The sequence below is a fragment of the Cyanistes caeruleus genome, chromosome 14, assembly GCF_971803275.1.
Source record: "Cyanistes caeruleus chromosome 14, bCyaCae1.hap1.1, whole genome shotgun sequence".
Taxonomy (NCBI): Eukaryota; Metazoa; Chordata; class Aves; order Passeriformes; family Paridae; genus Cyanistes; species Cyanistes caeruleus.
In genome coordinates, this window is record NC_141714.1 from 891,117 (window position 1) to 915,325 (window position 24,209).

Genomic DNA, 24,209 nt, shown 5'->3' on the forward strand with positions numbered 1-24,209 from the left:
TTGTCTTTGTGTCCCAAAAGTGGCATCAGAGCAGGGAGGGGGTAATTGCTCCAGCTGGGATGAACCCAGGTTTGGCAAGCTCTTGGGAGCTGAATGCCCCTGTGGGATGGGGCACCTGAAGTGCAGCTGTGGGCAGGGTGTCTTCTGCACCCGGTGCTCTTAGGCTGAGTTGGGGCACGGGTCAATGCCTGGACCCTTCCCCGGGGGATGCACGTAGGGGTTCAGAGAACTTGGGTGGTGGATACAGCGTTTCCCCTGGCAGTCTGCCAGGGCATAGCTGCCGGAGCTTTTGGGGCAGCCCCGGGGAGGGCGTGGCCATGCCCGGGGGGATGGTGCCGTGCAGGTGCCGCGGTTCCCCACGGTGCGGCAGGGGGGTGCCCGGGCCTTTCCCCGCGGGAGCTCCGGGGCGGCGGCGGCCGCTGGGCGGCGCCAGTCCTCGGCCGGAGCGGGCGCGTGCACGTGGGCGGGGCGCGCAGGTGCGCGCGGGCACGCGCGGGGGCGTGGGCAGGGCCGCGTGCGCGTGCACAGGTGTTGGGACGGGACGCCGGCGATGCTCCGGTGGGTGCGCGCGTTGGAGCACAAGTGCACGGGGCGAGTGTCAGTACAGGCGAGCGCACAGTGGGATACACACACGTGCACGCGCAGGGGAGCGCGTCGGCGAGCGGCCGAAAGCATGTGGGGTGCGAGCATGTGGCTGCGCGGCGGATACGGGTACGCGCGCGTCAGTGCACACAAGCGAACGCGTGCGCGCACAGGTACGCGTGTGCACATGCATGTGAGCGCACGCACACGCCTGGGAGCACACGTGTTGGCATAGTGGAACACATGCCATTTGTGTGAGGGCATGTGTGCAGGGCACAGCCCCATGCTGCTGCTCACAAGCACTAGAGGTGAGTGACTGCACGTGCAGGTGAACACACACACGGGGGAGGGAACTTGTCCTATGGCTGACGTGCAGATGTGAATGCAAGCACGTGTGTGTGTACATGCAAGTGAGCCGATGCACACGTGGGTGAATGTATGCACATGTGTGTGAGTTCACAGGGCTACGCAAGCAAGCCCTTGCATATTGATAACTGCAGGCACAAGGAAACTGTGCCCCATGACCCATTCAAAACCCCATTTCCCCTCCATGCAGCTCCAGATGCTGCCAGGTAGGACCGTCAGCCTAAGGCATGGTAGCATGGCCAGGTTGCTGGGTACTGGGACCCTCAGTGCTGGATATGGCCATGGCATAGGGTGTCCTGGGGATCCCCCTGTGACACCCCAGAGGAGATGCAGGCTAGCAGGCCCATCATAGTATTCAGGGTCCTAAGTCTCCCAGAGTTGCAAACAAAACCCACAAAGGTGGGGTGGCCCCTGGCCCCGGTGTCTGTCTCCTCATTGTGACGACCTCTTAATTTTACAGATCCCAGCTCTGTCCCACAGTATCCCATACATCTGAGCTGGGGAAGGATGAGGACATGGCAGGTAGTGATGCTTTAATGAGAGATCCCTGCCACATGTGGGAGATGGGGAATCCTGAAGCATACAAACCCCATGGCAGACTCCCTTCACTCCCACAGTCCATTACAGCTCAAAAGAGAAAGCCATGCATTGGGAAGGGATAAGAGAGCCCTCCCCGGCCTTGGGCTGGGACAGCATGGCTCAACAGGAAGGAAGGGAAATGGGGCTCTGCCAGCATGAAGAGCCCAGAGCAGCAGGGGGTGAGATGGAAGATGGGCACAGGGGCCCATGGGACACTGTGGGATGAAATGTGAGGTCAGACCCTCTCTCTCTAGACATGGGCTGTTTGGTAGCACTCCCCCCCCCCCCCCCCCGTGTGCATCCATGTGTGTGTGCTCCAACACACACGCCAGAGCAAGTTCTATGCAATCACACCTCTGTGGGAGTATCTGCATGCATGCACACCACAGAATCACAGAGGCGTTTGGGTTGGGAGGGATCTTTGAAGGACATTCTGTCCAACCCCCCCTGCCATGGGCAGGAACATCTTCCAGGGATGCCAGGTTGCTTCAGCCTGGCACCAAACATATCCAGAGATGGGCTAGCCACAGCTTCTCTGGGCAACCTGTGCCAGTGCGTCACCAGTGCCTCCATGAAAAAGGATTTCCTCTTTTTGTCTAACTCAAACACAACATAGGTCACTTTAAAACCGTTGCCCCTTGTCCTGCCTTGATAAGCCCTGTGAAAAACTCTCCTTTTGGAACCCCCTTGATATACTGAAATGCTACTTTAAGGTCTTTCCGGAGCCTTCTCCAGGTTGAACAACCCCACACCTCACAGCCTGTCTCCACAGGAGATGGTTTTCAGCTCTCAGAGCATCTCTGTGGTCCCCCCCTGACCTGCTCTAACACCACCACATCCTCCATGTGCTGGAGACCCCAGAGCTAGAACCAGCACTCCTGGGCATCTCACCAGAGCAGAGCAGACAAGGAAAAGCTCCCTCCCTCATCCTGCTGCCCACCCTGCTGAGGATGCACTCAGGACATGCGTAGCTCTCTGGGCTGCCAGCATGTTTGCACGCACGTGGAAGTGTGTATACAAGTAAGTGTGTGGAGGCATCTGTGTGTGTGCTCGGCCATGCCTCCATGTGTTGTCATGTGCCCATACGGTTGCATGGCAATGGTGCACATGCTCACCCGTGCCTGGGGTGTGCACAAAAATGCGTGTGGCCGTGGTGTGAATGCTCACCCGTGCCAGCCATGTGCCCACCCTAGTCCATGTGGGTTACACACAAATATGTACACAGTGGCAGCGCGTGTGCTCACCATGCCTACACACATCTATATGCATGAACGTCGTGCATTGTGCTTTCCCACACCTGGGGTGTGCAGGCTTGCGCGTGTGGTCTGTGACCACAGATACGGGCATGGAAACCGGGCACGTGCCTGCTTGTGCGTGTGTCTTTGTGGACGGTGTGCACACACGCGTGGCTGTGATGCCTGTGCTGGCCCTGCCCACGTGGGTGGTGCACACACAGTTGCACTGCAGTGGTGCATGTGCTCTCCCATGCCCGTGCATGTGCCCACGCGAGGGGAGCGTCCGTTTGTGCACGGTGGGAGTGCGCCCATGCCCGAGCGGTGCCGGCCCGTGCACGTGTGAGCTCGGTGGTGGTGCGTGTGTGCGTGCCCGCGCCTGGGTGGGTGCGGGAGCGCGCACACGTGTGTGCGCTCGGTGGTGGTGCGTGAGCGGGCAGCGCACACGCGTGTGCACGTGCTCTCCGTGCCCGCGCGGGTGCCGCACAGGGATGCGCGCGGCGGCGCGCGGGTGCCCGCTGTGCCCGCATGCTCGGGGCCGTGCGTGGGCCGCCCGCGCCGCGCAGCAGCGCCCGCCGCGCCGAGCAGGCCGGGGCTTGCGGCAGGGGCAGGGCCGGGGCCGCCTGCGGAGGCACGTCCCGGCGGGGCCGGGGGGGCTGCGGACGGCGGGCCGGAGAAAGAGCGACCTTGCACCAGCGGCGGCGGCGGCTCGGGTCGTGCAAGGTGTGTGCGGGGCGGGGGGCGCTCCGCCTTCCCCCGCCTGGGCGTGCTGCGGGATGCTCGGCGGGGATCCGGCAGCCCTGGGACCGGAGGAGGCAATGCACCCAGAGAGAGGGGGGGGGGGTCAGCATTGCTGCCCTCAGTCCCTCCGTCTCCTCTCCCCGCAACGCTTGTTGCTGTACCGAGGGACGGCACCGCGGCTGCCGGCAGACGCGGGGATGGGGGAGGGCGCGGCGGAGCCGGCCCGGGCTAGGTGCGTGGGGCCCAGCACGGCGCCGTGGGGTGCCCCCCGCCACCTCCCGGCCCGGGCACGGCAGCTTTGCTGCCGTCCAGGCTCGCTCGTCGAGGTAGGTGCTCCCCCAGTCTCTCCTCAGCTCTCGGGGCCGGCTGGGATGCCGTGGGGAGATGGCTTCCCCCGCATGCGGGAACCCCGCGCTCCCCACTTCATCCCAGCCCAGCCGCAGTCACCTGCGCGGGGCTGGGGAGCCATGGGCGCGGGAGGTTCAACCATCCCTTCCCAGTTGCCGGAGTCGGACGGATGGCGGGGTCCAGCTGCTGCTTTTCATGGAGATCCCTGCGCTGTCCCCGGCCACGCAGGACAGCCCGGCACATCGGGGGTGGGAAACAAAGGCAAATAACACAGGCTGCGGGAAGAGGTTCCACCCCTCTCTGCACCAATGTACCAATGCCCGAGCATGGGGCAGCCAGTCTCCTGCGCCCAAGCCTGGGACAACATTGGGATGCCAGGTAGGCTGAGGAGTAGTTGGGGTGCTGAAAAAAAAGGCAAAGAAGGAAAACTTTACTTGCAAGGATGCCACTCTGAGTGTCGTTCCTGGGCGAGGAACACCATCTCCCTTGATTTCCAGGATTGTACCTTGCAGCTGGCAGAGCCTTACAGGATGAGGGGCCGTGCATGCCTCTTCAGGGCTCTTCGTTCCTATGTGTCCTTGTCCTCTCAGGGCTGTCATAAGAGGCTGCAGAGCTCTGAGCCAAGCCAGGTTGGAAGATGGCTGAGAAGCTGGTGCCTGGGGACCTGTTCTCGAGGAAGACCCGGGAATCAGTGTCGTCCCTGGACTCGGACAAGCTGGCACCCATCTCACCCGAGGTGGGTGGTGAGGAGTCATCTGACAGCGAAGGCGAGCAGGAGGACAGTTCTCACAAGCTCATCCGGAAGGTTTCCACCTCGGGGCAGATGAGAAGCAAGGTCAGGGGTGGGGGATGCCGTGGGTGAGGGGCTGGCTGGGTGTGCTATCACTGCTGAGAAGAGGGCAGGGGAGTTTACCTTCTCCAGGATGCAAATCAGTGCCAGGTTCTTAATGCTGGCAGACTCAACCCAGCCAGAGATGGGAGGGTTCTGGTCCCCTGTGCCCTGTGGGAGGGCACATAGAAACATGCGAACCCCACAGTGGCAGTATCAGCATTGGTCCCATGGGGCTGTGAAGCCCAGATTTTATCACACTGTTCAAGAACAGGGTCTCTCCCATACCCAGACATCCCCTGCAACATTGCCTTCATGCTGCATTTGTATCCCCTGGGTTCCCCTTACCTGTGCCTGGAAGAAGAGGACTCTTTTTGGAAGGCTCTGCCCCATGGATGCTCTGGGGCTGAGATTTAGGGTCGTGGCAGTTCTGTAGTCTCCTGGGATCCTACACCCTGCTGTAGGTACTGCATGTGCAGGGCTTGGTAAGTGGCAAAATGGAACCTGCATCTTCCCTAGTGCCCCAGATTAATTTGGCTGTGCCAGGTTCCCTGCAGGCCCCGTTCCCACAGATCCAGTCCCCAGTGGTGGTTTGCTGGACAGATGGGAACACCTTTGAGGTCAGACATGACACTCATACTTCCCAGCCACTGGCATGAGAGCAGCTGGGGGGTGGAGGGGTGTGTGTGTGTGTGTGTGCATGCATCAGTTTGCTCAGAAAAAGCTATTTTGATAGTACCTACAAAATATGGGGTGTGGTGCCTTTAGCCAAGCTGGAGTGCATGGTCAGAGGTGTCCCAGGCTGGGACAGTGAAATGCAGTGCAGGGAGAAATTACCTGGACAGAATGGCCAGGTGGGATGTGGGGAAGGAGGTTTGGGGGGGACATTTTGGGGAGGGAGGATGCAAGACACGGTGCTGGGAGGATGCTCTGGATAACATGCTGGGTTAGCAGTCCCTTTGCATCCACCTTTCAGCTGTGGGAAGGAGGTGGCGGAGTGAGTCAAGGCAGTGCCTGCAGTGTTGGGCGGCACACGGGGGCTGTTAGCAATCCCCCCGCAGCCAGCTTCTGGTGCCAGCCACCCCTCAGTGGGGATTTGGTGGCTGTGCTGCTCCAGGGAGAGGGGAGAGATCTGAAAACACAGCATGGGAATGCAGTTTTGGAGCAGGGGAGTGTCACTGGACTTGTGTTGGGTGCTGAGGGCATGAAGGAAGGGGAATGAGGCAATGTACTGGGTCTGGTGGCAGTTGTGAGGATGCTTGGGGCTGTGGCAGGCTCCCCTCCTGCTGGCCCTGGCTTGGCTGTTGTGCCAAGCCTGGTGTACTGGCATGAGGTGGGGCAGAGGATGCCTGCCCAGGGGTATGGAAATTGCATGCTCCCAGCCTAGCACTGTGGGGCTTTCCCACTTGGCAGAAGAGATTTCTGGGGCATGGGGTGTTGAGGGGGCTCTTACTGAGTCCCTCTGGCTGCTCAAGGAGCATGCCTCAATTCTCCCTTCTTTGACGCCTGCTGGCACCAACTCTGCCCTCTCCAAGGTGGCTGCCAGGTGGGTGTAGAGGGCTATGCTGGGTGTTGGGGGGAGGCATGGTGAGAAGCCAGGCCAGTGGGCAGTGGGGATGTTTAGTTCTGTGTGTGAGCCCTCAGCACCCTTCCAGAAGGGCAGCAGTAGCCACTGGAGTTTGCCATGCAGCACTTGCCGTGTGTGGGGCACAGGGACATTACAGGGAGCCAGCAATGCCACGAAGTCTGAGGGGAAGGGGCAGATGGCTGGGCTATGCCTGTGTCCTACAGGCATAGCAGCACAGGAACACGAGCATGCTCTGAGCCCCAGCCCAGTTGCCAAAGCCCCCCATACCCCCATCAGGTTCTGGCCTCGCTGCTGACAGGCTGCACGTGGGGAAAGCCTGTCTCCCTGCCTGCTGTGGCCACTGCCCACATCCTGCCTGGCATCAGCAATTAGCTGTGCAGGAGGTGATGCTGTGCAGCGTGCCAGGGGAGGCAGGTGGCGTGATGGATGGGCAGGTGGAAATGACACGTGTGGGTTAACAGCCCGTGGAGCTGAGGAAGAGACTGAGAGCTGGCAGGGCTGGAGGGCCCTGAGAGTGAGCTGTGTATGCCTCCCTAGCCACCTCTGTGTTTTCAGTGTTGGGGTTCAGTGTTTTTTCTGAGGATGCCATTGCCCTGGTCCAGATGGGCAGGACCACACTTGCTGGCCTGGCTCGTGGCTGGATGGACTTCTTCCTTCCCTAGGAAGTGAGGATTTTTGGATGAGGTTACTGCTGCCACCCAGGTTGGGCTCACAACCCTGACATGGTGCATGTGCTGCCTGTCACTCCAGCCACAGCCACAGAGTGTGTGCCATGGCAGGCATCCTCCTGAGCAACACCACCTTGTCACCCAGGTGGGGCTGGGGTCAGGGGAGGGAATCATTGCCTGCACCCCAGGGGCAGGTATCTAAAGAACACAATTAATAAAGGAGAGTTCAGTGCCAGGGTGGCAGCTCCTGAGACAGCAGGTGGTGGGGGTCAGGGCACACTGTCCTATTTTGGGTCATATGTGGTGGGTGGGATGCTGGAGAGGATCTGTAGGAGCCTGCCATGTTGGGGGGCTGGGAAAGGTCAGGACCCCCACCCCACTGCCCATCCACACTGACTGGAGAGACCTTGATCTCTGGTGATGGAAGCAGGCAGCTTCTCCCACTCCAGGCTGTTGTCCAGTCCCTGAGACAGGAGTAGGAGAGGATCATTTGGGGATCTGCTGAATCCTTCTGATTGCTGCTCCCCAATCCTAGTGCTTCTGCACTCTGAATGCCCATACCCCCACATCCCTTCCTCAAGCCTCCACATTGATCACATCCCCCCACTCCACACCTCCAGGCTGGAACTGCGGACACCCTGGGGTGCTCTGTGCCAGCACTGGCATGGAGATGGCGAGGTCCTTGTGCTCAGTGACAAAAACAGCTGCCAGATTCAGGTGTCCCCGCTGAACTGAAAGTCTCCAGCATGGATGGGGTCTTGCTGATGCCCCTCATCCTCCTCCTCCTTCTCTTCCTCTTCCTCTTCCTCTTCCTCCTCCTCCTCCTCCTCCTCCTCCTCCTCCTCCTCCTTCTCCTCCTTCTCAATGCAGCTGGGGGCTGCCAGTTGCCTGTACCAGGTTTTAGGTGTGCAAGAGCAGAGTGGGAGTGGGATGTGATGCTGCTTCCCAGTGCTGGTCTCCTTAGGGCTGGGTGTGGAGAGAAGGCGAAGAGGAGAGAGGGAGCACTGGTTCTGGGTGCACCAACACATTTGAGTTGCTGGGGGTGGTGGGTCACATCCTGCCCATGTGGCTGGGCTGTTCATTTCCCAGCACTGCCTCAGCACAGGCTCTCCCAGCAGCTGAGTGGAGGCAGAGAGTGATCCAGCAGCGCTGTTTGGTTCAGCGCTTTGGTTCCTGGGGTGACTGCACCAGAGCTGGGAGGTGGAGGCTTCAAGGGGGCAAAGCTGGGTGTGTGCCAGGGATCCAGGGTTGCCCATGGCATGGGCACAATTTGCATGGCCATGGTGGGCAGAGGCCACTGTGGCTTGTCTGCTGTTTGGAAAGGAGGATTATGTTCCTGAATTCCTGATCTTGAGATACATCACAGCTGCTTGGTGGGGCTGATGGACCCACCAGAATCCTTCCATGGGGCTCAGGGAGGTCAGTGGGGTTATTGGCACCCTGGGGAATGAGAGGTTTTTGTCCTTGCTGCAGGCATTGAGCATCCTGCAAGCTCCAGGAATGAGGCAAGCTGTACCTGTGCATACTGGGGTGTTGGGCAGCTATAGGGAGCCTGGTGAGGCAGTGCTGTACAGCCAGGCTGTGGGGAAGGCTGCTCCCTGAGTGCTAAATCCTGGCCAAAAGATGAAGAAAGCAAAGTAGGGCTGGCTGGGGCCAGGCCTGGAAACCTTTCTTCTGCATCAGGAGGGTGGGCTGTGGCTCCTGGGCAGTGCATCTTCCAGACTTGGGACACTGGAGCATCTCTCATACAGAGAGAGCCTGGGAGAGCTGGGTCTGTTCAGCCTGGACAAGAGACTGTAACCAAGGGGTCCCCGTTTTTTGACAGAGAGGGTGCAGCAAAGAGGGAACCAGGATCTTCTCAGTGGTGCTCATCAATGGACAGAGATGAAAAAATAGGAAATTGCACCTCAACACAAGAAAACATGGTGTGAGACCAGGGAGGCTCGGCTTGCTCTCATTAATCAGGGCTTGCCAAGCTGGTGCCTGGGGTGTGAAGATAGCCCCACTGTCACTAGCCGGATGTTTGTGAGGTTTCTCAAGCTCTCTGCCCTCTCCCTGCTCACTTTTTCCGTTATGTGAATATTGCTCTTGCCCATCAGCTCTTTCCCACCCCTGCTGGGCAGAGTGGAAGGGCTGTGCCCACCAGCATCGCGGCACAAGGGGCAGGGGGGAACTAGCACGGGTCAGGCTGATGTGGGATGCCTGCCAGCAGGATGCTTGGGGACTGATGTGGCTGTAGATAGGGAAGCGTGACCTCATTTCTAAAAAGCAGCTGCTGGATGATGTGCTGTAGGGGGGTTGCCTTTCTTCTGGGGGCTCCTTTCCTCATTCCTCTCCTCCTGTTAATTCTCTGTCCCCTTTCAATGGCCTTGTGAGCACGATGCGATGGCTTGTCAGGACTGGTGCTGGAATCTCCTTTCAAGCATCCACCCAGCATGGGGAAGGCATATTGGGGTTGGTCCTGAAATGGAAGAAAGCTCCATCCTCTGGGAGCAGCTGAGCCTGTGGGGCCAATAGCACCTGTCAGGCACCGAGCCCCCTGACTGCCCAGTCCCGGAAGGGCTGTGCTGTGTCACAAAGCCTGATAAGGTTTCCAGCTGACACCAGCCCACGGGGTGCCTAGCAGCTGGTGGAAGCCCTGCAGCTGGGCTGTTTGAGGTATGCCAGTTTTCCTCTGTTGTCCTGGTGCCTGCTGGCTCAGCTTGGGGATGAGCTCTGATGCAACTGGACCCTGGCTTGTGCCCAGTGGGCTGCTGCACTTGGAGCAGGAGGGTGGCTGCCTGGAATGATGCTGGTGCAATGCAGGTTGGTGTGTTGACAGGTTATCCTCTTTCCCTTCTCCTCCTACCGGGTGAGGCATCGTGTGGTCACAGGGACAAGTATATCCCTTCAGGAGAGGTGTAGGGTGGCCAGCTGCGTGGGCAGACAGTGTGGTTGGTGCTCACCAGCCATATGTGACGGCATTCCTGAGTAACAGCCTTCCTGGCTCTTCTCCAGGTGCTCCTTCGCTGTCCAAGATGATCCCACCAGGAAAGTCTTCCTGCCTTGGCTGTGGTCAGACCTGGCTGCACAACGGGCTCTTCCCAGGAATGGTGGTGGCAGTGCTGGGACAGTAGGGTGACAGAACAAAGCAGCACCCTGGGGCTCAGCTTTAGGGCTAAAAAAAGGGATTTTTGGTTGTAGCCTGACCTGGAAGAATCCCTACTGCAGGGTGCTGAGCTCTCCAGGGCTGTGGTTCAAGCCCCCTGCTTGTGCCAAGCACACAGCCAGCCCATGGCATGATGGCCTCTGGGAGCCAGCCCAGTCCTGGCAGGGCACGTAGCTGGCCATTATCCCAGGGCCATTTTTACCTGTGTCCCCTCTGAGGCTCTGCTGCCAATTCAGCTGCATCTAAGCTGGAGGTGGTAGTATGTCTGCAGATGCTGTATGGTTTCATTTTTGCCTTTGCCTTCTCACCCTGTGTCTCTGGGATCCCCCCAGTGCTGGTGCTGAGTTCCCTGGGCTGGAGAGAGCAGGGAGGGACCTTGGGATGGGGCAGTGGATTGCTGGGGCAGAGCCCTGAAGGAGAGCTGGCCTCTGGCTGGTTGCTTGGCAGGTTGTATGTGACTCTGGGTGTGCCGCCTCGGTTGCTGAGATGGGACCAGCACTGGCTTTGGTGAGGCTCCTTGCAGAGCTGCCTGGGTCTCTCCAGACAGAAAAGCTGTGGTTGGGGTGAGTGGAGGGGCTTGGGTTTGTTTTAGGGTGTGGGTGGCACACTGCTTACAGCTGTGCAGTGACTGGTGCAGAGCTCCCAGCTCAGTGGCCAAGGACTGCCAGTGTCCCCAGAACATTCGAGGAAGAAGGGGCAGTCCCTGTGCTGCAGGTGCTCAGCTCCAGCTCTTTTCAGCTCTAGGGTACTTAATAGCCACTTACTATATTATTGTGGTGAGCCTGGTGCCCTGGACAGGGCTTGGGGGAGCCAGCACAGCAGGGGTGATGCCACCCTGCCATGGCCGGTCTGCCCTTGCCACCTGCACCCCTTTCCTGTTAGCAAGGAGGAAACACTGGGCTCACTCGGCAGTGCTGCTGCACGTGGCTTCCCACTGTGTGGCTGGGCCTGCCAGCCTGGGCCATCAGGTGCCTCTGAGGTCTCCTCCTGTTCATTCCAAAAGCAGGGATCCAAAACCTGCCCCAGCAGCTGGAGCAGGTGCTCCTGGCTGAGACCCATAGTCAAAGATGAGGTAGATGGGTGGCTTACCACAGTGAGATCCAAAACAGCCCTCCAGCACCCCAGACTTGTGTGCCTGCCCAGGCAGCGTGGGACAGCTGGACTCCAGGGCTTATTTTGGAAAGGGGACGTGCCTTATTTTCCCCAGGGAGGGGTTGTCTTGTCCCATGCTGGCACCAATGGAACCTGTATCACATGGCATCACACAGCAGGGACGATGGAACCTGATGCAGCTGCTGACATGAGGAGTTATGCAGCAAAATGCTGCACATGGTCACACAGAGGGCTTGGGCTTTGATGCCCAAAGCAGCCCGGAAGGGTGGGTGTGGGGAGAGGTGCCCCCTGAGCTTGTTTGCACCAATTCTGCTACCCCATGTTGGGATGGCTAGGGATTAGCCTGCACTAGTGGGAAACTGCGGCACAGTCCCCCCAGCCATGGTACTGGAAGTGTTGTAGAACTCTGATGGGTGTTGTGGTGAAGGTGTGGAACTCTGCCTTTCAGGGCAGCTGCATCCTGTCCCTGGGATGGCCAGGACTGTGACAGCTTGGGGCTGGGTGATGACTTTTTGCTGCTGTCAGGAGCTGCTGCTGGAGGTGTTTTGTCTCTGACCCTCCTTTGCAGGAGTGGGTGCCACCCTCCCAGGCAGCCAGTCCTTGCTGTGTCCTGCCACCCATGTGGACCTGGAGCCAGCTGCCCATGCCCAGCTGGCTCCAGCCCCTAGTGTGATAGCCCTGAGGTGCCATCATGGACCTACCTCTTCTTCCTTCTCCTGTCATCCTTTTCTCCTGCTGCCCCCACCGTCTCCTCACACCACTCCTCACTGTCACACACTGCCTGTCCTTTGCAGCAACAGCAATGACTGCAGCAAACACAACACCTGCACCTGACCAGTGCAGCCAGGTGTGGTGGATGTGGTGTTTGGGGCTGGATCCCACCTGGCTATGGCAGGACCCTGGCTTGTCCCCTCCTGGTGTGGGACAAGGACTGCTAGGGCGCATGGTTTGTGTGTGGATCTGGGGTCACAGCTGGACCCCACTGGAAGGACTCCTCTGCTTTCACTGTGCTCACGGCTGAGAGACCAGGGAAAGGACACAGTGTGTCCTGGGGTGCTGGCACTGGGGACAACTAGACTGTTTGAACCTGCACTGACATTCATAGGCATCGTGGTGATTGACTACAGCCAAACTCTGCACCAGTCTTGGGGAGTGATAAAGTCTTAAAGCATCCCTCTTCAAACTCCAGGCTGGAAGAGAGCGGGGAACAACATGGTGGGTGCCCCAGGGAGGTTTGGGAGGGTTAGGCATTTGGGGAGTTGAAGCTCAGGGACCACCCCGGGTGGGGTTTTACCTTTGTTGTAACTTTGAAGGCTCCTGCTATTCCTGGTGCTTTGGCCATCTGGTTCATGGGGCAGTAGATTAAGGCTGAGACCTGGGGCTGGTGTGTTTGCAGGCTGGTGGGGCCTGGGTGCCACCTCTTGCAGCACATGGGTTGGCACAGGAGTGCAGAGCCCCAGGGCCATGGTTCCCTCGCTGTGCCCTCGTGCCCAGTGCTAATTTGCTGTTAAATGTGGCTTGTCATCATGTGCCTGGATTGGATACAGCCACTGTGGCAGCTAATTGTAGACAAGCAGCTGAACGGAGCTGCCGGTGGTGTTTAAAGAAGATACAATCAAAGATGAGGCAGTGCCAGAGCATCTCTGCCACCCCGCTCAGGCTCATAGCCATGCTTCAAACACTAATTAATTGAGTCTTGTAAACACCACTGTGAGAAGGGTAAATATTGGCAGGTGCTGTGTTTCGGGGAGGGCAGAGGACGGGCAGCCAGGTTGCAGTGATGCACTGTGCTGCAGGGGATGCTCTGCCTGCTGCAGGCTACCTTCAATCCCAGGTTGTCCCCTCCAGGGGCTTTGGGGGCAAGTCAGAGCTGGCTGCACCCTGGCTGTCTGCTCTGCAAACCAGCTGGTGCCGCAGTGCCTGGGTAATGCCACTTCGGAGATGCAGTCCTGATATCTCTGGGGCGTTGGTGTCCCCTCAAAGGAAGCTCTTCTGACTCCAGTTCTGCCCTTGGCTTCTAGGGAGCTACAGCAGGGTGAGGATGTCCAGGCACTGCCCTGGGGATGTGGAGGAAGCATCAGCAGTAGAGGGTCTGCACTGCTGGAGACCTGCATCTTCCAGCCCTGCCATACCTAGCAGCATCCTTCCAGATCACAGGGAGTGCCCAGTGCCCAGGCCATGGTAGGCAGGGAACGTAATTTGCCCTGCTACATGCAGCAGATAGTGAGCCCCAGAATGTCCAGTCTGTGCTCCTGGGGACTCAGGGACTGGTGTCACAGGGGAAAATGGTGGCTTTGGTGATCCTGGGGGGCTATGAGAGCTCAGGACACTGTGGTCTCTGCAGAAGAGCGTAAAGGAGGGGCTGTTGCTGAAGCAGACGAGCTCCTTCCAGAGGTGGAAGAGACGATACTTCAAGCTGCGAGGCAGGACACTCTATTATGCTAAGGATGCCAAGGTAGGCTGGGGGGTGCTTCTAGCATATTCAGTCGGGGGGGACCTGAGTCTGCCAACCCAGGAGGGGACAGAGATCTCTGCCTGGTGGACTGGGGCTCGGGTTCCTCCCTTGCAGTCCCTGATCTTTGATGAGGTGGACCTGTCTGATGCCAGTGTAGCTGAGACCAGCACCAAGAACATCAACAACAGTTTCACGGTGAGGGAGGTGTGGGGCTACCAACTGTACTCGGTGGGGACCTCAGAACCTTGTGGGGAGGCACTACAGACCTCCCTCATCCCCTCCAGAGCCACGGGGCATGGCTTCCTGCTGCTGGAGGCGGCAGTGGTGTGCCAGAGATTGCTGGGATCTGTGCTGGGCTCTGGCTGGCCTGGCGGTGGCTTTGCGAGGGAACGTGGGGGCTGTTGCAGGTGATCACACCGTTCCGGAAGCTCATCTTATGTGCGGAGAACCGGAAGGAGATGGAGGACTGGATCACTGCCCTGAAATCTGTCCAGAAGTGGGAGATCCATGAGGTGATGTGGGCAAGGGTGCTGCCTGGATCTGTGTTTCCATGTGGAGTGCGTTTCCGTGTGCCTCTGACTGCCAGACAAGAGCTGTTGTCCCTGGCATAGCCCCACAGGGAGGACAGGAGTTGGGCTGGGGAGACTCAGGGGGCCAGAAGGGAGGGAGTGCTGGCTGAGGGTCCCAGGCACTGATGGGGCAGGGCTGTGCCTCCAGGCCACACAGTTCAACATGGAGCACTTCTCGGGCATGCACAACTGGTACGCCTGCTCCCACGCCCGCCCCACCTTCTGCAACGTGTGCCGTGAAGCTCTTCCAGGGGTCACCTCCCATGGCCTCTCCTGTGAAGGTCAGTGCTGGAGGTCCTGCAGGGCAGCCTCTCCAGGCTGGGCCAGAGCAGGAGTGGTGCAGGGTGATGCCCACTGCCCAGATGCAGAGGGGTTTGGGACCGGGGGTGTGTATGCCATGGGGACCTTCCCTGCTCCTCACTGGTTCCCCCCATGCAGTCTGCAAGTTCAAGGCACACAAGCGCTGTGCTGTCAGAGCCACAAACAACTGCAAGTGGACAACCTTGGCCTCCATCGGCATTGAAATCATCGAGGATGAGGATGGGGTAAGCAGGGGAGTCCCTGTCAGGGATCCTGGCAGAACAGATCCTCCAGCAGAACTGGCTTCACTGTCCCCAAATCAGGAAGCAGGAAGAAACTGAAGAAACGGTAGCTGTCCCCTGCACTGTTTGGCCTCTGAGCTTGGCTCTGCAGGGGCATGGCTTGGGGACACCTCTTCTGGCACCCTGTATCAGGACCCCTTTTTGCTGTCCAAGTGGGGCCACCTCCAGACATTTTCTGGAGATGTGTCTGCCTGTCTCATGTGCTGATGGCTTCAAGGGGCCAGGAAGGCAGGGATGAGAGGACATGGGAGGGGTCCCAGACCTGCCTTGCCCTGCTGCAAGGTGCCACCTCCATAGTGAAAACTGGGGAAAGAGGTGGTCTGGAAAGGTGGACCTTTCCCTCAAGCATGCAGGATGCCATTGGTGGCTGCCCTTCTCTGCAGGTGGCCATGCCCCACCAGTGGCTGGAGGGGAACTTGCCCGTCAGCGCACGCTGTGCTGTCTGTGACCGGACCTGCGGCAGCGTCCGGAGGCTGCAGGACTGGCGGTGTCTCTGGTGCAAAGCCATCGTAAGGATGTACCCATCCCTGGCCCCACCCCAGTACCAGCACGGACACCACTGCCCCTCCTGTGTGCATCTCTGGGAAAGCTGATGCAGGGGACTTTGGTGCTGTGTCCCCCAGCTGTGTCCCCCACAGCTCCCCTGTGTTCCCAGGTTCACAGTGCCTGCAAGGAGCTCCTTGGCAAGAGGTGCCCCCTGGGCCAGTACAAAGTGTCCATCATCCCACCAACGGCCTTGAACAGCATTGATTCTGATGGTGAGTCACAGAGGGCACAGGGCTGGTCTGGTGGGGGGGGACAGGCTGTTTGGGATAAGGCTCTGAGCTCTCTGAGGTCCTCTGGAGGCTTTAACTTGTGGCACTGTGCCTGTTTTGTGTGGCAGCAGGAACACCACCTTCAGTAGGGCTTCAGGCTCAGGGCTTGGTGGTATTCTATGGGCTTTGGGGTAACACTTCTTGCCCACATGTGGCTTTAGTTGCTCCTGCCAGGCCTCCTCTTGCAGTGGCTGAGGACATAGTCCCTCTGTGCTGGGATCAGCGGTGCCAGCCTTGCACCCCTGAGGTGGGCTGTCCTCTGTTGCACCTCAATAGTTCAGCTTCTCTCAAGGCAGGATAAAGCTCTTGCTTGGGTTATTTCTCAGTGTCTGAAGCTCAGCTGGTTTTTGGTAGTGCAGAGCACAGCTTTGCCCTGGCACTGGACACTGCAGGGAGAAGCCATGTGGAGCGTGGGGGGACCCCCTGGCTGTCTCCTTCTCCTGAGGGGCCCAGCTGGCCTCTGCTGAGCAAAATCTGTTCTCCTCCGGATATTTATTTCTTCATTCTTTAATGCTTTTCACCACTCAGCGCAGCCGGTGGCTCATTTGCCTCGTTACTCATCGGGATGCTGTCAGGGTAACCATCACGCGGCTGCTCCTCAGCTCCAGAGCCTCGGCTGCTGGTGGCTGGTCCCTGACAGCATCTCTGCCCTGTCCCCCTCCAGCAGCCCAGACATCCATGGCTGACTGTTGCCCACCCAACTGGGAACAGCTTAGCAAGGCCTCAGTCCTCCCTTGTCCTGCCTGCTGCAGCACATGGGTGCTGCTGGCAGCAAGCTTTTCCGCTGCAGCCCACGCTCTGACTCAGCAGCTGCCAGTGCTTTGTGTTACTGATCTGCTCTGCTCGGCTGGGAGTGGAGATGGAGCGGTGGCCAGGCAAGGAGGGGGTGGGCTGTGGGGAGGTTGCCTCCATGCTCCTGCTGTGGTGGGGGTGCTGGGACTCCTGGTTGCAGCCCACAGGGCTCTGAGGGCAACGGCTGTGGGGCTGGTGCCAGTGGCACTGATGGCTGATGTGGTCCTTGCGGTCTGCCAAGGGAAGGAGCCTGCAGACACCAGCCAAGGGACTGAGATGGCCAAGATGTTCCTGAGGCAGGTGCAGGCTCTGGGCCAGCTGTCAATCCTACTCTGTCTTGGGCACATTTCTTTCCTCATCTCATTCCTTTAAAAGCACAGTGCTTCCTCTTCCCTCTGCCCTTCACCATTCCCCAGATATCCCCATCACTGCCCCTCCTGCCCTAGCACCCAACAGGTTGGGCTTGGCACAGATGGAGTGTCCACTCTGCTCTCCTCAAGTGTGTGTGGAGAGTGAGGGCCAGGGCTCACGTGTTTGGGCTTACTACAGGTTTCTGGAAAGCCACCTGCCCCTCGACCTGCTCCAGCCCTCTCCTGGCCTTTGTCAACTCCAAGAGTGGGGACAACCAGGGTGTCAAGTTTCTGCGCAAGTTCAAGCAGTTCCTCAACCCAGCCCAAGTCTTCGACCTCATGAATGGGGGCCCACACCTGGGGTAAGCGCCTGCCTGAGCACCCCAGAATTGCCTTGGTGGGATCCTAGTGGGCACCTGGCACAGCACCCAGTCCTTCTCTCCTTGCCCCCCACCCAGGCTGCGCCTCTTCCAGAAGTTCTCCACCTTCAGAATCCTGGTGTGTGGTGGGGACGGCAGTGTGGGTTGGGTGCTCTCTGAGATCGATGCCCTTGGCCTCCACAAGCAGGTGAGTGGGAGTGTCTGGCATTGTTAGTGCAGGCTGGCACCATCCCCAGTGCTGGCACACTGTGTGCCCCAGGTGCTGCCAAGCAATGGGCCCAGCAGGATTGGAGGTGTCACAGGTGCCCTTGTGGGCTGCTCTGAGCTCCCCCACTCTGTCTTTCTCCTGCAGTGTCAGCTCGGTGTCCTGCCACTGGGGACTGGTAATGACCTGGCACGGGTCCTGGGCTGGGGCAGCCTGTGTGATGATGACACTCAGCTGCTGCAGATCCTGGAGAAGCTGGAAAGGGCCACCACCAAGATGCTGGACCGGTGAGCAGGGCACAGAATACATGCCCCTCTGTCCCTCTTACCTTGGCATGTAACTGGGCATCCTGTCCCAGTTCCTTGCCTGTCCCTGTGCTAGGGGGCCAGGAGATGGCAAGCAGCCATGTTCTCTGCTTGGCAGGTGGAGTGTGCTGACCTATGAGGCCCCCAAGCAATCCCCCTCAGCCCTGAAGGAGGAGGAAAATGGGGACGCCAACATCCAGGTGGGAGCTGTTGGCATTTGAGGGCTTGAGATGGGGAGGGCAGGCTGGAGGGCAGGTTCCTGTTCAACCCAATTCAGGGACACACAGGGAGGGATGGCACAGGAAGAGGTCATGCTGGGGATCCCTGGGGACTGGGGCTGCGAGGGGGCTGGCAGTCGGCCGCATGCAATGAAACGAGCCTGGCAAGTCTCAGCCTGGCACGTGCAGTTGGGAGTAGGCAGAAGGAGAGGTAGAGCTAGCTTGCCAGCTGCTTTGGACTCTTCTGTGTGCTCCCCTTCAGCCCCTTGCCTCCGTTTCCCTCCTGATGTAGCTGACCTCACCTCTGGCCAACAGCATGGGCATGGCTGCCCTCAGTGCTGGGGAGTGGGCTGAATAAGGGCTGATCATCCCCAGTTCAAGGCTGGCTGGGCAAAGGTCCATCCCTGAGCAGGGCACATGGCAGGGTGGCAGGGCTCCAGCTGTCTCCACCTGTGACCCCCCAGGTCCAGATCTCCCATTACGCAGACTCTGTTGCCTTCCACCTGGCCAAGATCCTGGAGTCAGACAAGCACTCGGTGGTGATCTCCTCTGCAAAGTAAGGAGGGGGCTGTTGATGGGATGCCAGTGCCTTCATTTCTGGGCTGGGGCATGTCCCCAGGACTACTGCACCCCCCACCTCAGCCAGGCTGTCCCAACTGGCCACCAGCAGCTGCCAGCTGTGCTGGTGCCTGGCAGATAATCCTGGCACTGCCCCTCTGGAGCAGTGGATGTTATCCCAGCGGCCCCCCTGGCCCTCCTGTGCCTCGCTGGCTATGCTGTGCCCCTCCTGACCTCCAGCCACTTCCCTTGGCAGGTTCCTCTGTGGCACTGTCAATGACTTTGTGACTGAAGTTGGGCGGGCTTACAAGAGGGCAACGGAGAACAAGCAGGAAGCTGAGCTGATGGCACGGAAGGTGCGTTGCAGGGGAGCTGGAGGGCTGGGTCAAGCTGGTGGCACAGCAGGAAAGGGCTGCTCCACAGGCCTATGCCCTTGTTCTGTGTGTACTGGGGTGCCCAGGTGCTTGGGGGCATCCAGGCACCCGTAGTGCCCAGGGAAGCACCCAGAACTGGTGGGGGGCAGCAGCTTGTGCCAGGTGCTGAGTGGGGCCGGTGTCCCACAGTGTGCCATGCTGAATGAAAAGCTGGACTCGCTGGTGAGGGAGCTGAATGAGGAGGCTCATGCCATCGTGGTTCCTGAAGAAATGGCACAGGCCACCCATGCTGATGTGAAGGACCAGGAGAAAGCTGGCAGCTTCAACCCCAGCCCCATGCCTCGCATCTTCAAATCCAAGGAGCAACTCATGCTGCGGGCAAACAGCCTGAAGAAAGCTCTGCGGCAAATCATCGAGCAGACAGAGAAAGGTGAGGGAGTGGTGGGAGCTGGCAGCTTCCCTGATGCTGTTGCGGCCTGGCAGGGGCTGTGAAGCCACAGTGGGTTCGTGCTGGACCCATGCCTTTGTTCTCCCCTGGGATCCCTGGCACAAGCTCACAGGGCTGACAGGAGGGGCCACAGGGCTGCACAGACTCCTTGTCATGCCCCTCTTTGGATCCAGCTGTGGATGAGCAGAACAAGCAGACCCAAGCCTACCAGGGCACTGTGGGCCCCAGGAAGGACAGCTCGGAGGAGCTCAACAAGGAGGAGGAGAAGCTCAGTAAGATGCCAGCAGGGCATGTGGCATTTTGTGGGGGCACGAGGGTGAGCTGTGGGATGGGCTCAGGGTGAGAACCCATGTGACAACTACCTCCCTGTCCACCCTGGCCAGGTTCCCGGCAGGTGACGGTGACCTCTGCATCTTCCTCCATCATCCTGGACCGACCAGACACCTTTGGCAGCTTGCAGTTCCCTGAAGACCCGAGCACCCTGTGAGTCAGGTGTTCTGTCTGCCCCAGGGTCTCTGGCCCACTCTTGCTGCCCACCATGGAGCAGGAGCAGAGCTGGTACCATGCTGCCCCTTTGGGAAGGCTGCTGCAGCAGCCTCTGCCCACCAGTGTGGCATCCCTGGTACCAGGTCCTGCCCAGCCAAGCAGTGCCTGTGCCGGGGGAGCCTGCCTGTGCATGGTGTGGGATCTCTGGCTGATGCTTGGAGCTTGGTGCTTGGCAGGTCCTGGCTGTGCCATGGGTGTCCCACCATGGTGACTGAGGGAAATTCAGCCATCCCTGCTAATTTTGGTCAGGCTTCCCAGTGCCAGCTGCTCTGCTCCAGTGGGTGTTGCACGACATCCTCTGGTGCCAACCCAGAGTCACCGATGTGCAACTGCTGCTCAAGCTGCTTTCCCTGTTTGCTGCTTTCAGCCACTTCTCGGAGAAATGTGTCATGAATAACTACTTTGGCATCGGCCTGGATGCAAAGATCTCCCTGGAGTTCAACAACAAACGTGATGAACACCCCAAGAAGTGCAGGTTGGCTGGAACCCCCAGATTTTCCCCAGGAAAAAAATGTAGCCCTGGCTCTCCAGTGCCTGCACCAGGAGGGACCATCAGGGTGCTGGGAGCCATAGGGTTGATGCGGTGCTGCTGTGCTGGAGATCCTTCCTGCAGCAGATTTTGTACCTACACCCATTGCTGGTATACACCCCTCGGTGGCAGACTGCAAACACCCCAGAAAGGGTGATGACACGAGGGCTTGGTGGGATTTACTTGCTCTGCACCTGGAGAGAGGGACATTGCTATGTTGGCATGGAAGGGTCGAAGTCTGGGTGCAATGTGCTGCACCTTAGCTTCCCTAGGTGGTAGCAGGAATTGAGGAAACTGAGGTGGGGCCAGCAGTCTAGGACTGTGCAGCGTGGTGCCTGGGAAGGGTGTGGAGCCTGTGACAGGCAGTGGGGAGCCCACAGCCCCTCATCTGTTCCACTTTGCCCCACAGCAGCCGCACCAAGAACATGATGTGGTATGGGGTTCTGGGCACGAAGGAGCTCCTGCAGCGCACCTACAAGAACCTGGAGCAGCGGGTACAGCTGGAGGTACAGGGCTGGGAGAACAGGGACAGGGTGGGGAGGGGCAGCGTTACAGCAGCCCCCCAGGCTCAGCCCTCTCTTGCAGTGTGACGGGGTGCCTATCTCGCTGCCCAGCCTGCAGGGCATTGCAGTCCTCAACATCCCCAGCTATGCTGGGGGCATCAACTTCTGGGGAGGCACCAAGGAGGACAATGTGAGTGCCAGTACTATGAGATGAGTTGGATGGTGTGACGTCCTTTCCCCAGTCCTAAGAAACCCTGGGACTAGGGTGTCCCTGCCTTGGACACACATGGGGGAAATCTGGGTCCCAAAATGAGCCCATTTTGGAAGTCTGACGTGCAGTGGTCCTTTTCAGAACTTCGGGGCTCCATCCTTCGATGACAAGAAGCTGGAGGTGGTGGCAGTGTTTGGCAGCATCCAGATGGCCGTGTCACGGGTCATCAACCTCCAGCACCATCGCATTGCACAGGTAGTGGCGAGGCACCCTGCAGGGCTGCAGGTGGTGCCAGAAAGCTTTTGGGGCAGCAGTGGAGCCTGGGGTGTGGCTCTGCTCAGCTTGGCAGCTATTGATGCCACCCTGGGCTGTCTGCCCCGCAGTGCCGTGTGGTGAAGATTACCATCCGGGGGGATGAGGGTGTCCCTGTGCAGGTGGATGGAGAGGCCTGGATCCAGCCACCTGGCATCATCAAAATCCAGCACAAGAACAGAGCCCAGATGCTGACAAGGGACCGGGTGAGATTGGGGTGCTCAGCAAGATCATGCTGGGACACAGGGAGGTATGACTGTCTCAGAGGGGCCATGTCTGTCCCCCACAGGCATTTGAAAGCACCCTCAAGTCTTGGGAAGACAAACAGAAAGGGGAGAGCTACCGAGCAGCCATACGGCCACGGCTCAGCTCCCAGCAGTCCATGGAGTACCTGACTGAGGAGGAGAGCAGCGTCTTGCAGCAGGTCTCACGGGTTGCCGAGACCCTCATTGCCAGGTCAGACTGTGGGAAGGGGAATGTGGTGGGCACAGGGAAGGGGGAAGCTGTGCCCTGGCCATGCAAAGGTGCCTGCCCAGACCAGCAGAGCCCTGGCAGCTCCAGCCCCTGTCACCTGCAGGATCCATGAGGCAGCCAAGGCTCACAAAGCCGTGGAGCAGGAGCTGGCACATGCAGTCAATGCCAGCTCTCTGGCACTGAGTGAAGCCCTCTCCCACAAAGCTGCTGGCACCTCAGAGGTGAGCGGGGACTGGAAGTATAAGGAAGCCTTTACCCAGGCCCTGTGGAGCCCTGCTGCTCAAGGGGTTATCCCTCTGTGCCTCAGTTTCTCAGCAGGAATGTGGCCGTGGAGGTGGTGCTGAGCATCAGGGAGCTGTGGGCTGAGACCAGGGCATTCCTGGAAGGGAAGGCGGTGAGTGAGGGGCCGGAGAGCACCCAAAGCCCCCCAGGGCTGGTACCTCTGGGGGTGGCAGCAGGTTTGGGTATGGTCCCTATCCCCCACAGCTGGACTCACCGCAGGAGGAGGAGGCACTTCACGGCCCCCTGAGTGTGCTGGGCCAGGAGCTGCAGCGGCTGCTGGACATCCACTGGCTGGGCCCCATTGCCCACCCTGCTGAGGAGGTGGGTACACAGGGACTGGGGTCTGGCACAGCCCAATGTCTGGCTCAGGAAGCTGTAGCATCCCACCAAGCCTGGCTTCTCACAGGAAGGTGCCAGCAGTGCCAACAAGGGCAGCTTTAAGCTTCGTCTCAACATCCCCAAGCCCAGGAAGGAGAAGGACAAGCTGCAGAAGCAGAAGGTCAACAGTGTGCTCCCAGGTAAAGTGAACAGTGTGCCAGGGACAGACAGGTGATGCAGTCCATCCTAGAAAGGACACCCTGTGCTGACCTTGTCCCTCAATCTCCTGTCCTGGGCATGCTGGGGAAGGATCCTCAGCTCTGGCTGCCTGGGGGTGTCACAGCTTTTTCTGATATCAGACATGCAGAGCACCCCAGCCCCATAACTCCTCAGCTAGGGGGAGAAGTGGGCTCTGGTACAGCTCAGACCTTTGGGTAAGTCCTTTGTCCATGGCTGCAGGTTGAGGGGGAGAGCTCAGGTGTTCTGTAAGTAAGCCAAGGAGAGGAAAGACCTCTGCAGTCTGAGCAGGCTGTGGCCTCTGGCCCTGCTGGTGCCAGGGGTGGGAGGGGTTGACTGCTGACCACAGGCTGCCATCACTGCTATCTGCCCTGCTGCATCTCACTGCCTCCACAGGCCCCAGCAGTCCACAACTCTGGTTTTCCTCCCTGCTAGCAGACAAATGGGGCTCCGAGGAGGTGGCAGCTTGGCTGGAAGCACTCGGTTTAGGGGAATACAGAGACATTTTTGTCCGGCATGACATCCAGGGCTCAGAGTTGATTCTGCTGGAGAGGAGAGACCTTAAGGTACAACCCCCTTGTGCCTCCTGAGGGATCCTGAGCCCTGGGGAGCATGGTGTCCTCCGTCCCTCCTGGTGGCAGGTTGGCCCTACATCTGGATCCACAGAGTTGAGCTTGTGCAGCTTGTGCACAGGGGCAGGGAAGCAGGGGAAGGGGTTGGCTTTGGTCCTCCACCTTGCAAGGTTCCATACACCTGTCCAAAGCAGTAGCAACAGCACCCTACCCTCACCTGCATTCAGGCATAGGGATGTGCTTTCAAGAGGAAAGAGGGCTCCAAGTAAGCACTATGCTCCAGCAAGGGAGAGCATGGGGAGCTGGGCTGTGTCTCATCCTCCACCCTGTGGCTTGTCCAGTAGCAAGAGCCAAGAGCTCCCCCCTGCAACTGCACCACCTCCTCTTTTTCTTGCAGGACCTGGGGATCACCAAAGTGGGCCATATGAAGAGGATCCTTCAGGCCATTAAGGAGCTCAGCAACCTGCCCTAGGCTGAGAGCAGGGCAGCAGCTGAGCCCAGGTGCTGGGTGGGTGCTGCCCCCAGGGAACAGGGGTTGGGTAGGGGAACTGGTCCCTACCCTTACCCCATATGTATGGAGCCCCCCCCCGCCCCCCGCTTGCCTTGCTTTAAGTATCTGTCTGTCCCCATTGTCCCCCAGAAGCCACTGCTTCTCCCCCAGTCTGTGGGGCTGGAGACACTGAAGCAGAACTCTAACCTGTGATGTGGTCTGACCACCGGTCCAGCCCCATCAGGGCTGTAGGAGCTGGGGCCACCCTCTGTGTGCTCAAGCTGGAGCCAAAGCAAAGTTTCCCCTTCCCCACATGGGTATTTATGCTGTGTAAATATTTGGAGAGAAGATACTCACTGCTGCTGCTTGCATAGTGTCATTACTAAAGGGAAGGTGAGGGGTGGGGAGGAGGGAATTGAGAATGCCTTTCCAGCCTTCACCTCTGAGCTTCCTGCTCCCCACCCATCACC

At 59.2% G+C, this 24,209-nt stretch overlaps 1 protein-coding gene across 14 annotated transcripts; it reads left to right on the forward strand.

The window, feature by feature from the left end:
* Positions 1-492: 492 nt before the first annotated feature.
* LOC111929289 (diacylglycerol kinase delta-like) lies at positions 493-24,100 on the forward strand. Of its 14 annotated transcripts, none has more exons than XM_086850915.1 (30): positions 493-558; positions 4,439-4,683; positions 13,539-13,649; positions 13,764-13,844; positions 14,057-14,161; positions 14,367-14,499; positions 14,657-14,763; positions 15,204-15,329; positions 15,476-15,578; positions 16,977-17,139; positions 17,236-17,344; positions 17,510-17,649; positions 17,786-17,867; positions 18,350-18,441; positions 18,700-18,799; positions 19,007-19,247; positions 19,439-19,537; positions 19,649-19,748; positions 20,179-20,286; positions 20,750-20,846; positions 20,926-21,033; positions 21,196-21,309; positions 21,438-21,572; positions 21,656-21,822; positions 21,944-22,061; positions 22,148-22,234; positions 22,327-22,443; positions 22,529-22,640; positions 23,113-23,243; positions 23,647-24,100. In XM_086850915.1, exons 2-30 carry the CDS (start codon positions 4,486-4,488, stop codon positions 23,719-23,721), a joined length of 3,459 nt encoding a protein of 1,152 aa, XP_086707041.1. In that variant the 5' UTR covers positions 493-558; positions 4,439-4,485; the 3' UTR covers positions 23,722-24,100. The 14 variants fall into 14 exon arrangements, 13 of the variants coding, with proteins under 13 accessions (XP_086707041.1, XP_086707036.1, XP_086707045.1 ...); XM_086850910.1 differs by having other exon boundaries at positions 495-558; positions 23,074-23,243; XM_086850919.1 differs by having other exon boundaries at positions 495-558; positions 23,116-23,243.
* Positions 24,101-24,209: the final 109 nt, after the last annotated feature.

Excerpts from the sequence above, each read along its gene's own strand:
- LOC111929289 (XM_086850910.1), top strand. The coding sequence starts at position 4,486 with ATGGCTGAGAAGCTGGTGCCTGGGGACCTGTTCTCGAGGAAGACCCGG. Across the intron at positions 14,500-14,656 it reads CCATGGCCTCTCCTGTGAAG|TCTGCAAGTTCAAGGCACAC; the intron begins GTCAGTGCTGGA and ends CCCCCCATGCAG. Across the intron at positions 18,800-19,006 it reads CTGAGCTGATGGCACGGAAG|TGTGCCATGCTGAATGAAAA; the intron begins GTGCGTTGCAGG and ends GGTGTCCCACAG.